The sequence below is a fragment of the Ictalurus punctatus genome, chromosome 10 (assembly GCF_001660625.3).
Source record: "Ictalurus punctatus breed USDA103 chromosome 10, Coco_2.0, whole genome shotgun sequence".
NCBI classification, from domain to species: domain Eukaryota; kingdom Metazoa; phylum Chordata; class Actinopteri; order Siluriformes; family Ictaluridae; genus Ictalurus; species Ictalurus punctatus.
In genome coordinates, this window is record NC_030425.2 from 5,199,977 (window position 1) to 5,216,443 (window position 16,467).

Consider the following 16,467-nt stretch of genomic DNA (forward strand, 5'->3'; position numbering starts at 1 on the left):
TATTCTAAATTCTAGGTAAATTTGATTCTTTTATTTAAAAAAAAATCTATATATAGTGTATCGTAGTAAAGTCTCTGAGAATGGTAATGTGATCTGTTTATCATATCCCAATCCCTACTGCTCAACTTGACTGAATCTGCAGATCCAATTCTCATGAAAACATCCACAGACAAAGCTCGTCGAGTTTCACTTCAACGTTAATGGCAAGAAAAGAAAAAACACACACACTTCAGTTCTTCCTGAATATATATACGTTTGTGTGTATATATCTGTTCAGTTCTGTTGTTTTTTTTTAAAACCACCCAATGTACGTTATGGTTACTTATACCCCACTCTTGTTGAATTCTGTGTGTATTATTAGGTATCATGGCTATATCGCGTATAGTCGATTCACCGTGTAGTGATCAGGGTTTGCTGCACTATTGTGCCTCGTCTCTGCTCTTACTTTTCTTAGAACAACAATTTGCATCTAGTCAGTCGGTGGATACTCGTTTCTTCATTTCGGAGGCTTCTCAAACAACCCGACCGGATATAATACCGCCTCGCTTAGAAGCTGCTTTGGACAAAGGCGTTGGCCGGATAAATAAATGTAGATGTGAAAAGTCTCACCCAGTTCTTTCCTACATTTATTTCCAGCAGCAGATCAGGAATTCTAATGCAGAGCGTATGTTTTTCCATTTCCCTCAGTGCTCGTGGTCACGTTGTAAAAGACATGCATTGCCATCTATGGGCATGATGGGAGAGTTGCACACACGAAACCGAGTCAGAATTCAAGACGAACGTCTGGAACGTTCGATCTAAATTATGAGCAAATGATTCCTGGGCGTTCAAAGTGTTTCGTGGGAAAATCGACGCCTGTCGTCACGGCAACCGGGTGGCCAAGGATGTTTCCCAGAGCTTTTCCGACAACTCTGAATTGGCCAGAATGTATCAAATGAAAGCGAATCATGTATAGAATAGAGAACGCATCGTAGTGCATATCAAACCCTGTCCCAATTCTAAGCATGTATTCGGAATACTTTTAATCGTTTGTCGTTGCTGTTCACATTTTTCACCGACATCGCGTTTAAAACTATTTTAAAAACCACTAATAGAATAATCCCTTTCACGGCAAAGCTATCACACACCAATTAATACCTGTTGGACACAAACAAGCTATTCGTCTAAACCTAGAGAGCGAGAAAAGATACGGGATTTATAAAATTACAAGTACACGCCTCAAAAAAAAAAAAAAAAAAAAAAAAAAGCAAGCGAGCGGAGTGAATTCCTGCAGAGGAAACACGTTCTGGGCCTTTACTACAATTGAACAGTGGCACACAGAAAAAGGGAAAATGAATAAATCATCAAGTACCTGGCAAGGTTCCATACAAGTGCCAGATTGTCCTTTCCTCCCGACACAAAATGGCTGCTGTCGTCAGTGAAACGCAGGCAGCTCAAGTCCTGGTAGTGGCGATTCAAAATAGCCAGCAGGTTTCCTGTTGAAACCTACATTAAAGCATAAAGCAGACATGATTCATTTACAACTCGAAAGGTGAATAAACGTGTCCAGAGATATGAAAAGAAATTTGTTAGGAATATAATGCGACGCTGGCGTGACGAGACGCATGCGGCGTGGTCATCGATATCAGATCCCATAAACACACCAGACCCTTTTATTACGCGCTATTATTCCATCTACATACACGGTATCCATTTTTCACCTACGTATCCACATGTCCGGTACTTTTCAAAACGAGCCAATCACGGTGTGCGTACGAGAGCAACCTGTGATAATGTGACGCCGTTTGATCCCGTGGAACCGAGAAATGAGTCTTAGAGATGCACTGACGTATCGGCCGATGGAGGCAATTTTTCACGCTAGATCGTTTAAAAGCGTCCGACGGTCAGGGCAGATTGTATCCTGTCAATCAAGAGAGGGCGGGAAAACACATCGTATCCGTGCTGTGTGAAGATGATGTCTCTCGTGTGGAATGAGGATAAAACTGCGGTGTGTGATCTCTGTAATCTCTGCACTGATCAAATTTTGCGCCGGACGCTGCAGCAGTGAAGCGGGAGTTCCAGCGTCGAGTCGAAATTATTTCCCCCCCCCCGTGCTGCTCGAGCTGAATTAAAGCTCCAGTACACCGCTGAAAGATTTAAATGAAGACGAGTTGACAAAAAAGTTTATATTGTACAGAAAAATATATTTATCGAGTAGTATATTTCATATCCAGTTAGTATTAATATATAAAAAGTTGATGTTATATACGACCAGTTTGATGTCGGTGATGAAGTAGAAACGCTTGTGTGTGTGGAGAGTGAATGTGAGACTAACGGGAGGATTTTTACACTTCAGTCAGTGTTAATATGAATTAATAACATTCAATAAATTCATAATCTTACTTTAATCTTCAGAACTGAGTTCATGTGTTCATGTTCATTACAGTCATGTGTTAATGTTTATGAGACAGTTACTGTCAAACAACTTGCTGAAATGGAGAGAATAAAGTTTTTATGTGCATTTCTTTCAGAATTGTGGAATTAATTATTATTCATTTAAAAGAAGGTATAAAAGGCAGAACTATCGGTATCGGTCGATATCGCTCCGAATAATCGCTTATCAATAGATATCACTCTGAATAATCGGTTATCGGTATCGGCCGATATCGCTCCGAATAATCGGCTATCAATAGATATCGCTCTGAATAATCGGTTACCGGTATCGGCCGATATCGCTCTGAATAATCGGTTACCGGTATCGGCCGATATCGCTCTGAATAATCGGTTATCGGTATCGGCCGATATCGCTCTGAATAATCGGTTATCGTATCGGCCGATATCGCTCTGAATAATCGGCTATCGGTATCGGTCGATATCGCTCTGAATAATCGGTTATCGTATGGGTCGATATCGCTCTGAATAATCGGTTATCGTATCGGTCGATATCGCTCTGAATAATCGGCTATCGGTATCGGTCGATATCGCTCTGAATAATCGGTTATCGTATCGGTCGATATCACTCTGAATAATCGGCTCTCGGTATCGGTCGATATCGCTCTGAATAATCGGTTATCGTATCGGTCGATATCACTCTGAATAATCGGCTCTCGGTATCGGTCGATATCACTCTGAATAATCAGTTACCGGTATCGGCCGATATCGCTCTGAATAATCAGTTATCGGTATCGGCCGATATCGCTCTGAATAATCAGTTATCGGTATCGGCCGATATCGCTCTGAATAATCGGTTATCGGTATCGGCCGATATCGCTCTGAATAATCGGTTATCGGTATCGGCCGATATCGCTCTGAATAATCGGCTATCGTATCGGCCGATATCGCTCTGAATAATCGGTTATCGTATCGGTCGATATCGCTCTGAATAATCGGTTATCGGTATCGGCCGATATCGCTCTGAATAATCGGTTATCGTATCGGCCGATATCGCTCTGAATAATCGGCTATCGGTATCGGTCGATATCGCTCTGAATAATCGGTTATCGTATGGGTCGATATCGCTCTGAATAATCGGTTATCGTATCGGTCGATATCGCTCTGAATAATCGGCTATCGGTATCGGTCGATATCGCTCTGAATAATCGGTTATCGTATCGGTCGATATCGCTCTGAATAATCGGCTATCGGTATCGGTCGATATCGCTCTGAATAATCGGTTATCGTATCGGTCGATATCACTCTGAATAATCGGTTATCGGTATCGGCCGATATCGCTCTGAATAATCAGTTATCGGTATCGGCCGATATCGCTCTGAATAATCGGTTATCGGTATCGGCCGATATCGCTCTGAATAATCGGTTATCGGTATCGGCCGATATCGCTCTGAATAATCGGCTATCGGTATCGGTCGATATCGCTCTGAATAATCGGTTATCGTATCGTCGATATCGCTCTGAATAATCGGCTATCGGTATCGGTCGATATCGCTCTGAATAATCGGTTATCGTATCGGTCGATATCGCTCTGAATAATCGGCTATCGGTATCGGTCGATATCGCTCTGAATAATCGGTTATCGTATCGGTCGATATCACTCTGAATAATCGGTTACCGGTATCGGCCGATATCGCTCTGAATAATCAGTTATCGGTATCGGCCGATATCGCTCTGAATAATCGGTTATCGGTATCGGCCGATATCGCTCTGAATAATCGGCTATCGGTATCGGTCGATATCGCTCTGAATAATCGGCTATCGGTATCGGTCGATATCGCTCTGAATAATCGGTTATCGTATCGGTCGATATCGCTCTGAATAATCGGTTACCGGTATCGGCCGATATCGCTCTGAATAATCGGTTATCGTATCGGTCGATATCGCTCTGAATAATCGGCTATCGGTATCGGTCGATATCGCTCTGAATAATCGGTTACCGGTATCGGCCGATATCACTCTGAATAATCGGCTCTCGGTATCGGCTGAGAAATTTAGTATCGGTGCATCTCTAATGAATTTGAAATATTCAATGATATTTGAATTTGAGTCAATTCAATGAGCTTATTTTCCCAGCGTACTAGGCTTGTGTGGTACTGATTTTCCTGTTTGCAATTTACAATTGAAAAATAAAATAAATAAATCACAGACGATGAATGATTTAATCATCCAAAATGACAACAAAATACAGGAAAACAAGCATTTTTACCATTTCGGGTTTAAAGAGTACGGGACGTACTAATAATAAGTAATAATATTAGCTGTGTGGTCAGGAACTGCTTGACAGCAGCGGCAATAGAAGAAGAAAAACCTCAGACCGATGGTTGAATATCAAGTTAATTATTTCCTAAAACTACTTCATTATAGGAGGGGAAAAAAACCCCACAGATTGTATTTTGTCTGCTCACCTCCCATAGATATATCGCTTCAGCAATGCCCGCCAGCACATAGAGGCCATCAGGGGAGGCTGTAAGGCAGGTTACAGTCCCAGGACACACAATTTTCTGCTGAAGTTGGTCCTTAGAGTAAGAAGTAGAAGAACACAGACGTAAGAACAGAAAATGAGGTAAAAAATTCAGGATTCAAGACATAGGTATTCGGCTACACGTTAAGCACGATAACGAATCAGACAAAGGCATTCTCACAGCTGAATTAAGCACACTTTAATCGCACAGTACTCTGTATATTGAACATGTACTCAACATCAACTGCTCATAAGGAATCAGGGTTAATGCGGATAACAAGTTAACAAAGGCGGAAAAGTGCAACTAATTATGTTGAACTGGTTAAATTAGTTCAGCATGCTGCTTTTTTATTAGTTGTAATATATATACACACACTGCAATATGACCCGGGCTATATCTGTAGAGAACGTGGATTCCCTTCTCGCTCAGGTAACATGTGAGCTGAATCAAGGACAATCAGAGCAAAATCATCCTAAAAATGTCTCTGGCTTCAATTGATCTTCTACCAGACACTACAGCGCTGCAATCTTCAGTAGCAATGTCGGGATTTTCTATCAGTTTTTGTCAAACGTCCTTTACTTTCCTGCCAGGATGAGCATCACACGCATAATGGTTCAAGTTCTTTCGTTTTTATTCACACACACACACACACTTCCAAGTTTATATTTCCCATTTACATGTACTGAATCACAAATGGCTTCCTAATCATTAACAGGGTCTATAGGGTAACATAAAAGGTGATGTAAAAACCGTAAGGAGTTCTCGACACGTAGAGGGGAGCACGAGGGTTCTTTGAAGGGCGACTAACCCTAAACACCTTTTCCATGCACCGCTTTCAACAAAAACCAACTGCGCACGTTTACAGCAACCACCGTGATCTGGAGGCTCGGGGGTGACGGATGGAGGACAACCTACGAGGTGGCTGAAGGGATGGAGGACTCACGCGGTGGTTTCCTCGGTAAAAGAATATTATAAAAATACCCGTTACGCTTTTCATCAGGGCAGCCGGCGATGCGCCCGAACCTAAATACTTAAAACAGCGCGACGGAGATGAGACGGAAGAAACCAAAAGACTCCACTTAGTAGAAAAGAGAAAGAGACGAAAGGAACGATCCAGGGTGTATCCTGCACCAGCAAATCCGCGGCAGGTGATGAACTCGAAAATCGAATTCGCTTTCAAACCAGTGGTGATATCTGAAGGAAATAAAAATGCATTAATACGTTTTTATACTCCAGGAACGGTTTCGTTACGCAAATTTATTCACTAAATTTATTTAAAAGTATCCCAGTCTGGTTTAATGAAGAAAAGCATTCTCATAAAATAAAAAATTTTTTTTAAAAAAGGCCGTTCAGCTCTCTCAGAATCCTTTATTGCAGTATAGCTGTGCTTTAAATCATGCATCATACTGGATTCATTTTATTTCATATTGCTTCAAAAGCAAGACGTGTACGCTAATATTCGTTCTTAACTCTTTACATGGTTGCTTTTTCAACCAAAAATGCTCAACAAGGCCATTCAAGCTTTGCGACATTTTCACTAAGGATAAAGTATTGGCACATTTGTATTTAGGTGTATGTGCAAAACTGCCTCACGCACAGTAATTGACACTCTGAACGAATCATTTGGTAAACATACATACTTATACATTCATTCGACTTCAGTGACCGCTTTATCTGGGTCAGAGTCGCGGTGAATCCGGCGCCTATCCCAGGAACAACGGGCACATGGCCTGAACGCACCCGCACCGGAGCGAGACGCCAGACCACTGCAATGCTCGATGTAGACGTTCACGGCGTGAGGGAATTTAACGTAGTCAATCCATGAACATGCGTGTTTTTGGAAGGGAAACAGAGACCCCGTGGCCCCTCCGGATTCAGACCGTTACCCCTTCAAACCTACTCCAGTGGACCGTTCCTAAATCGTATGAACCCCAACACACTCGGCGAGGGTACAGATAGTCCCGGGTTCAGATCCGTCACCGAGCCTCGCCGGGCTGAAGACACGAACAGCAATCATATGACGAGGGACGACAACTGAGATGTTAGATACATCAGGGTACTCATGACACGTGCTTGCATTGACGTTTCTCATTGTACTCTCTATCTATGTACTACATACTTCCATTTCCTACTAAGTTTCTAAATGATGGAACACAGCCTGCAACACATCTACAGTTCAAGACTAGTTGGCAACGGATGATTAGTACATACAGTGTTATTAATAGCGCACAATGAAAATGAGTGAAAGAAGGCAAGCGGTAAGCAAAGTTTCCAAACAATTCATCTCATTTTGAGTGTTTACAGTCTGGATCAGCCAATCGTGTCGCGGCAGCATCATGCCAATGTTCACAAACACTGGAATGGGGACAAACTTCAGAAAGGGAGGGGAGGGGACGTGGAAGTCACTGATCTCTGTGACTTTGACCGCGTCATGGTTGTTGGTGGTCAGGAACAGGAATCTGAGGCTACACTGGGCACAGGCTCACTGAAACAAGAACAATTTACGGATTGGAAAACATCACCTGGTATGATGAATCTTGATTTCTGCTGTGACATGGAGAGGGTAATGAGATCGTATAAAGAGCACAAATCCATGGACCCAAACTGACTTGGGTCAACAGTTCAGGCTGCTGGTGGTGCAATGGTGCGTGGAAAGTTTTTTTTTGGCACACACTGGCCCCTCAACACCAATCGAGCATCGTCTGAATGTCACAGCCAATATGAATACTGTTGCAGATCACTTACATCCCTTTATGAAAACAATTCCCCATCTAAGAATGGCTACTTTCAGTGTGATAAATGTAACAAAACATAAGTAGTCCAAAAATAAACTACGTCCCATGAACATGACAATTATGTAACACAATCACGTCAACATGATACAAAATCTAGTTTTCCAACACCTTGTATAATCCATGCCATGACCAATCTAGGCTGTTCTGAGAATAACTGGGGCAGTGGTAGCTTGGTGGTTAAGGCTCTGGGTTACTCATAGGAAGGTCGAGGGTTCAAGCCCCAGCAGTACCAGGCTGTAGGTCGGGGATTCAAGCCCCAGCGCTGCCAGGCTCTGGCCTACTGATTGGAAGGTTGGGGGTTCAAGCCCCAGCGCTGCCAATCTAGGCTGTTCTGAGAATAACTGGGGCAGTGGTAGCTTGGCGGTTAAGGCTCTGGGTTACTCATAGGAAGGTCGAGGGTCGGGGGTTCAAGCCCCAGCAGTGCCAGGCTCTGGGTCAGGGGTTCAAGCCCCAGCAGTGCCAGGCTCTGGGTCGGGGGTTCAAGACCCAGCAGTGCCAGGCTCTGGGTTACTGAACAGAAGGTCGGGAGTTCAACATGCGAATAAAAGAATTTCACTGTGCAAATATATGATAAATAAAGACTCATTATTAATGGGCCAAGAGCCAGTTTGAGTGTTCCTAATAAAGTGCCCGGTGTGTGAATCACACTGCTACTAAGTGCAGATGTATTGTCCAGATAGTTTGGAAGCATGTAACCCTGTTAGTGAATGTTTACACTTGCATGTAAGTTGCCATCATAGAGACTCTAATGAAAGTGTTTTGAACTCCAGCCTCATTCCCTGTTCCACCGAACCTGATACAACCCTTTACAGCCATAAGGGAACAGAAATAAAGACTGGGAGAGGACTGAATTTCAAAGCCCCTATGTAAAGGTCTCAAAATCTCGATTTAGATTCATTGACGTCCATTACCACAGTGAAATCTGGCTTCATCGACGTGAAATCATCTCCCAGTACAACGAACCAAGCAAGGAAGCTTTTCAGCAGAAAGGATTTCCCAAGCCCTCTTTAAGTTCACAGCACTTCTTTACTTAATAAACAAAACCTGGCTGTTCATACATCAGGGGCATTGGTCAAAAACAGTGGAAATAAAAACTCTGCACACCCCTGTTAAAATGGCAGGTTTTTGTGATCCTTCATGTCAGAAGCTTTCTACCTTTATTGTGAAACTGCAACCTATAATTAAACTGAAAAACAATACGAAACTTTTTCAAGAGGGAAAAAAAAAAGGTGTTACCACCTCACAGCTCTAGAATCCCTGGTTCAAGAGCAGGTTACTGTTTTAGTGGGGGTTCCCTCTGGTTTCCTCCAACAGTCCATGATAATAGTTCAGGGGTATCCAAACTTTTTTGTTTGTTTTTTTTTTCAAAGGAGAGCCAGATTAGACCGCATCAAAATACAAGCTAGGGGTGAGTTAAGTGTTCACAGGAGAAGTGGGGTTTTTAGCCGGTTTTTGAAGATGGTGACAGGTTCTGCTGTCTGGATTGAAGTTGGAAGGTCATTCCACCACTCAGGCAGTCAGTCTGAAGGTTCTGGAAAACGCCTCGCTGAGTAGGCAGTACCGGGCTCTTACCATTTAGCTAAGCATGCTGCCGCAGGTCAATTAACATCTGCCTGTGGGCCACGTTTGGCCCAGGGGCCGGATTTTGGAGATCCCTGCAGATAAAGTGTGAATGAGTGCGTTCATGGTGCCCTATAATAACCTGATGACTGATTCACCAGTGCATTGCACCCAGTGTTCACGGGTTAGGCCCTGGATCCACCACCATGACCAGGATGAAGCGGTTACTGAAGATGGATGGATGAATGAACAGGCTGACTGAACAGACAATTAGACCTAATAATAACTACAGTATCTTTGATTCTGGTTGTTCATGACCATTACGGTGACTCCATTTGAACTCCGTTTGACTGACTGATGGCTGGAGGGGTGTGTGTTTGGGTAGAGGGAGTAAAGAGGCAGGAGTGTATACACCAGGAAGATGACAGCTAGGGAACATGAGTTGTGTGTAATCTGTTGTTTATAGTAGAAACTTCTGATTAATTACTAAAAATACAAATGAAAGTTATTTACATTGACATTTGTGATTAATGACTCACTTGTTTAATCCCAAACAGCTCTGTTTTGGATACACAGTGCATTATAGAAGCTCGTGGAAGCCATTATTTCATGCCCGGTGAAAGTGCAGCTCTTCATGGAGATGGCTGAGCTGCATGGCTGAGCTGCATGGCCGAGCTGCATGGCCGAGCTCTCCTCTTACCTTTCTTTGTATCTCCCACACGTTGATGAAGTTCTTGCCGAGTTGAGCTCCGAGGATGTATTCTCCGTTGAGGATGGTTAAAGAGCGAGCAGATGAATTCCCCCCTCGGTAGGATAAGAGATTTGTTCCGGTGTGAGGGTCGAAAATAGCGCAGTTCCACAGCTGCCCTGCGGAATCAGCAGTAACCAGGACCTCCACGGGCGCCGCCATCTTGGATGATTATTTTGGAGCGAGGGAGGAGGGAGGGGGTGGGGGGGGTGGGGTGTCTGTAACAGCGTCATTTCCGATACGAATTCGCGATGGATTGTGGGAAATGTAGTTTTTAAAAAAATATTTATATATATATATATATATATATTTATTATTATTATTATTATTATTATTATTATTTTTTAAATATATATATATATATATATATATATATATATATATATATATATATATATATATATATATATATATATATATATATATATATTTGTGTGCAACATGTTCATAAGTACTATTAGGAATAAAATGACTTATAGGCTAGTTTATATCTTGTGGTGTTCCCCAAGGCTCAATTTTGGGTCATCTGTTATTTAAAGCTGGTGTAGTTAATCGGTATAGCATCTCATTTACATTTACGGCAGACACCCTTATCCAGAGCGACTTACATTGATCTCATTTATACAACAGAGCACTTGGGGGTTAAGGGCCTTGCTCAAGTGCCCAACATTTTGGCTGCCCCAAAATTTGAAGTGGATATTTACATTTATGGTAAACGGTCTGCACTTATATAGCGCTTTTTAAACCTTAGTGGTTCCGAAGCACTTTACACTGGTCCTCATTCACACACTCACACACACACCAACGGTAGCAGAGCTGCCATGCAAGGCGCTAACTTGCCATCGGGGGCAACTTGGGGTTCAGTGTCTCGTCCAAGGACGCTTCGGCATGTGGAGTCACGTGGGCCGGGAATCGAACCGCCAACCGTACGATTAGTCGACAACCCGCTCTAACACCTGACCCACAGCTGCTCCATGTAAGGCATTTGGCAGGCACCCTTATCCAGAGTGACTTACATTTATCTAATTTATATAACAGAGCAGTTAAGGGTTAAGGGGCTTGCTCATGGGCCCAGCAGTGGCAGTGTAGAACTGCTGGGATGTGAACTCATGACCTTTCAATCAGTCATCCAACGTCTTAGCCGCTGCGCTACCACTGATCGCCGTTCATCAGGATGCAGAACACACATAACTCTATCTCTCACTTGCACCAGATGCCCACAAGTCGATTAGCACCCTTGTAAACTGCATAAACTTGTGCATGTCACAGAACTTTCTGCAGCTAAATAAAGATAAGACCGAGGTACTTTTTATCATAGAGAAAGTGAATTATGCCATATCTAGACTTCTTGTTTCTCAAGGCTAATGACTGCGTTAAGAATTTAGGGGTCGTGTTTGACGGGGATCTCAGTTTTAAAAAAAACAATAAAATATATATATATTAGCAATGTTTGTAAAACAGTATATTATCACCTTCGTAACAGCTATAAAGTATGTGATACCCCCCCCCCCAGATATCGAGAAACTCCTACATGCATTTGTTACATCTAGCCTCGACTACTGCAGCGGTGTTTTGGTTGGCTTACCAAAGAGCTCCAATAAACACTTACAAAGAGTTCAGAATAAAGCTGTGAAGAAGAACAAAAAACCTACCTGCAGTTGATTCAATTAGCACTTTTAAAAAGTATCTTAAAGTGCGTTTGTTCACTGGGGCCTTTCCTCAAACCGGTTAATCTTCCCTTTTTTATTTATTTATTTATTTATTTATTTATTTATTTTAAAAAAATTGTATTCCTTTATTTATTCTGTTTTATTTGCCAGGCATTTTATTTCTTTTATTTATTTAATTTTAGTTCTTACTACTGATTTGATTTCCGTGTGTTTACTGGATGTCTTCTGTAAAGCACTTTGTAGGCATTGTTTTAAAAAGTGCTATAGAAATAAAGCTGTACTTACTACTGTATATGAAGCTTCACTATCTGTCTCTATAACTGTTTCTGTGTGTAGAGTTGTTTAGTGCTCCAAATATTTGTCTCGCCCTCCTCCTGCCTGTATTTATTTATTTATTTATTTATTTATTCATAGAAATGCTAGCACTGTCAGCATGGTGTGTGAATTCTGGCTCTGACAGTTCCTCAGCCTCAGCTACATCACTTCATAATCACTCCATGATTGGCATAATTGGTGCACGAGCCTGTTTCTTTCATCCTGCTTGCACAGTTCTTATTTTCTGACCTCAACATTTTCTAATCACTTTTTTTAAATTGGTTCTATTTCCCATAATATAAACTAGTAGCCTAATTTATAGCACCCTGACCCTGACCAGGCAGCTGCTAAGGATTAATGAATGAACGCTGTGAATGTACAGTGGTGCTTGAAAGTTTGTGAAACCTTTAGAATTGTCTAGATTTCGGCATAAATATGAGCTAAAACATCAGCAGAGTTTCACACAAGTCCTAAAAGTAGATAAAGAGAACCTGATTAAACAAATGAGACAAAAATATTATACTTGGACATTTATTTATTGAAGAAAATGATCCAATATTGCACGTGTGAGTGTAAAGTATGTGAACGTTTGCTTTCGGTATCTGGTGTGACCCCCTTGTGTAGTAATAACTGCAACTAAACGTTCGGGGTAAGTGTTGATCAGTCCTGCACATCGGCTGGAGGAGTTTTAACCCGTTCCTCAGTACAGAACAGCTTCAACTCTGGGATGTTGGTGGGTTTCCTCACATGAACTGCTCGCTTCAGGTCCTTCCACAACATCTCTATTGGATTAAGGTCAGGACTTTGACTCGGCCGTTCCAAAACATTACCGTTATTCTTCTTTAACCGTTCTTTGGTAGAACGACTTGTGTGTTTAGAGTCGCTGTCTTGTTGCATGGCCCACTTTCTCTTGAGATTCAGTTCACAGACGGATGTCCTGACATTGTCCTTTAGAAATCGCTGGAATAATTCAGAATTCATTGTTAAATCAATGATGGCAAGTCGTCCTGACCCAGATACAGCAAAACAGTTCCAAACCTTGACACTACCACCACCATTTTTCACAGATGGGATAAAGTTCTTATGCTAGAATGCAGTGTTTTCCTTTCTCCAAACATAACGCTTCTCATTTAAACTAAAAAGTTCTATTTTGCTCTATAAATAGAAAACATTTTTTACAATAACCTTCTGACTTCTGCGGAGGAGAGCAATGTTCTATTTGGAGAGCAGTGGCTTTCTCCTTGCAACCCTGCCATGCACACCATTGTTGTTCAGTGTTCTCCTGATGGTGGACTCATGAACATTAACATTAGCCAATGTGAGAGGTCTTTAGTTGCTTAGACGTTACCCTGGGTTCCTTTGTGCCCTCACAGACTATTACGTCTTGCTCTTGGAATGATCTTTGTCGGTCTCCACTCCTGGGGAGGGAAACAATGATCTTAAATTTCTTGGATTTGTACACAATCTGCCTGACTGTGGATCGGTGGAGTCCAAACTCTTTAGAGATGGTTTTGTAACCTTTTCCATCCTGATGAGCGTCAACAGCTCTTTCTCTGATGTCCTCAGGAATCTCCCTTGTTCGTGCCATGATTCACTTCCACAAACGTGTTGTGAAGATCAGACTTTGATAGATCCCTGTTCTTAAAATAAAACAGGGCGCTCACTCACACCCGATCGTCATCCCGTTGATTCGAAACACCTGACTCTAATTTCACCTTCAAATTAATTGCTAATCCTAGATCCTAGAGGCAACTGCAAGAGTTGTCTCTCTTAAGCATCTTAGAGGCAACTTCGAGAGTTCACATACTTTTGCCACTCACGGATATGTAACATTGCGATCCTTTTCCTCAATAGTTAAATGACGAAGCGTCTCATTTGTTTAACTGGGTTCTCTTAGGACTTGTTTGAAAATCTGATGATGTTTTAGGTCATATTCATGCAGATATCTAAAAACTTTTAAGCACCATTGTATGTTAATGAACGTGGTCTTTCTCTGAGCTACGAGCGTTACGAGACCGCTCACCTGCATTAAAGAAAAAAAAAACCTCCTGCGGGATTCCAGTCCCAAAAAAAGAATGCCTATTTGTAGCTGCATTCCTATCTGTTTAGAACACATTATCTGTTGATTCCAAGTAACGTATTCATATTCGGTTACTTCGCTGCTGTGAAGTAATATTGCTGGAGGATGTCTGTAGTAATTATGATCAACTCACACAGGTCAGCTGTCTCTCTATAAATCCCAACCATGGGAATGTTTTCAGAATGTACTGTGTATATGGATGTCACACCAATAGTTGCATGCCTACTATGTATATCACATGTTCATGCAAACGTATTGCTTTGACTTTTATTAGAAGCACTAGTTTTAGAGTTTTACCTGTGCTCGGAAGTCAATGCCGTACCTAAAACCCCAGGAAGGGTCACTTATCTGGCAAGTCCCTTCAAACAGTCTATATTTTATTGCTCAGTGTTGACAACTCAGCCTGAAATGTACTGAAGTAGATGCAATCTGCCTCTGAAAATCCTCTTTTCCCACAGTATTTAGCAGAATCCGGTTCCCTGGTGGACTAGTGGCTAGCATGCGGCGCACTCATCTCCTCGGCCCGGGTTCGAGACCCGATCAGAGAACCGATCACATCTGCTGGAGGGTCGCATGAGCCAGTGCGTTCTCAGTATCGGTCCCGAGCCTGGAAATGGAGAGGGTTGCGTCAGGATGGGAATCTTGTTCCAGAATCAAAATACGTGGACAGGTGATCCGCTATGGCAACCCCGAACAGGAGCAGCCGAAAGAGAATGTTTTTAAATCAATCAATATTTAACCAGCTCATGTATAACCAACGTATAAGGTGCGAAAGACCATTTTCGAGTGATTAATTAAAGGAACATGTTTATCAAGGAAACGAATTTATCCACTAAAACTTTTGATTAAGCGTGTACCCAAAGGGCGAAACAGTATACTGTCTGTGTTGGGAATGTATGTAGCCTTTTGGAATGTAATCTTTAAAAAAAAAAAAAAAAAAAGGAAAAGAGAGCTGGCTGTACTACACCACCATTAAAAGGAAGTCAGGGAGGGTAAATCAGGAGTTGGAAATAATAGTGGCATGAGGCCAAGGTGTGATTAAATAAAAAAATAATAAAAAAGGGAAATCCCTGTCAGATGAGATCAGTGTTTCAGAATTATATAAAGCTTGTAAAGAAATTGCTTGGGCAAGGGACTGAACCCCAAGTTGCTCCAGATGTCCTTGCATGGCATGCCATTGGTGTGTGTGTGTAAACGGCTGAATGGGAAACAGTGTAAAATGCTTTATAGAACCGCTAAGGTTAAAAGGCGCTATATAACGCAGACTATTTTTATATCAGTTGCTCTGCAGACCAGCTCGACTTTGTTGTTTGACTCATAAAGTCAATCTTTTTTGACATCAACACCCAGAGACTCTTAGAGTGTTTATTTCCTGAAGAAGATTCTTCCATATTATTTCTACAAGGTAGCACTGCATTAAAAACAGGCTTGATTCTGTAAGGGAAATCACTGCATGGGCTCAGAAACACCTCCAGAACTCACTGTCTGTGAATACAGTTCGCCGTGCCATCCACAAACGCTGGTCAAAGCTCTATCATGTAAAGAAGAAGCCATATGTGAACATGATCCAGAAAGGCCGCCGTCTTCTCTGGGCCAAAGCTCATTTAAAATGGACTGAGGCAAAGTGGAAAACTGTTCTGTGGTCAGATGAATTGAAATTTGAAATTCTTTTTGGAAACCACGGATGCCACGTCCTCTAAAGTAAAGAGGACTAAAGAGGAGAGGGACCATCCGGATTTTTATCAGCGCTCAGCTCAAAAGCCTGCATCTCTGATGGTATGGGGTGGATTAGTGCCTATGGGATGGGCAGCTTACACATCTGGAAAAGCACCATCAATGCTGAAAGGTATATACAGGTTTTAGACCAACATCTGCTTCTCTCCAGATTCCATCCCATCTTTACTTCCGAGAGACTCCGCCTCTCTAAGACACTCTTTTTATACCCAGTCATCATACTGACCTCTTGCTAAATAACCTAATTAGTTGCGAAATGTTCCTCCAGCTGTTTCTTTTAACAAATGCTTACTTTACCAGCCTTTTGTTGCCGCCGTCCCAACTTTTTCGAGACGTGTCGCGGCCATCAAATTCGAAATGACCTTATTTTTTTTTCCTTAAAACGATAAATTTCCTCAGTTTAAACCTTTGATATGTTTCCTATGTTCTACTGTGAATAACATACAGGTTTACGAGATTTCCCAGTCGTCGCGTTCTGTTTTTATTTACATTTATTGACATTTTACACAGCATGTAAAATGCAAAACCAGAATCATGGTAAACCTCCAGAATGTATTATTACACTTTAATCTCATTAGTTGTCTTAATGATGCTCGTCTTATTGGCTGATCGATATGAAATGTCTGCATATTCAAGTGGTTGCAAGGACAAACTCGAAGACTTCAAATGG

The 16,467-nt window shown here is 41.9% G+C and overlaps 1 protein-coding gene across 1 annotated transcript in view; it reads right to left on the reverse strand.

The window, feature by feature from the left end:
• The window catches only part of wdr18 (WD repeat domain 18), a 71,179-nt gene extending 60,990 nt beyond the window's left edge, over positions 1-10,189 (reverse strand). The window contains exons 1-3 of the mRNA XM_017477719.3: positions 9,951-10,189; positions 4,839-4,949; positions 1,352-1,485 (exon numbers count right to left, since the gene is read on the reverse strand). Coding sequence (XP_017333208.2) covers positions 1,352-1,485; positions 4,839-4,949; positions 9,951-10,160 — 455 coding nt within the window. The 5' untranslated portion in view covers positions 10,161-10,189. The remainder of the gene's footprint in view (positions 1-1,351; positions 1,486-4,838; positions 4,950-9,950) is intronic.
• Between the last annotated feature and the right edge of the window lie 6,278 nt (positions 10,190-16,467).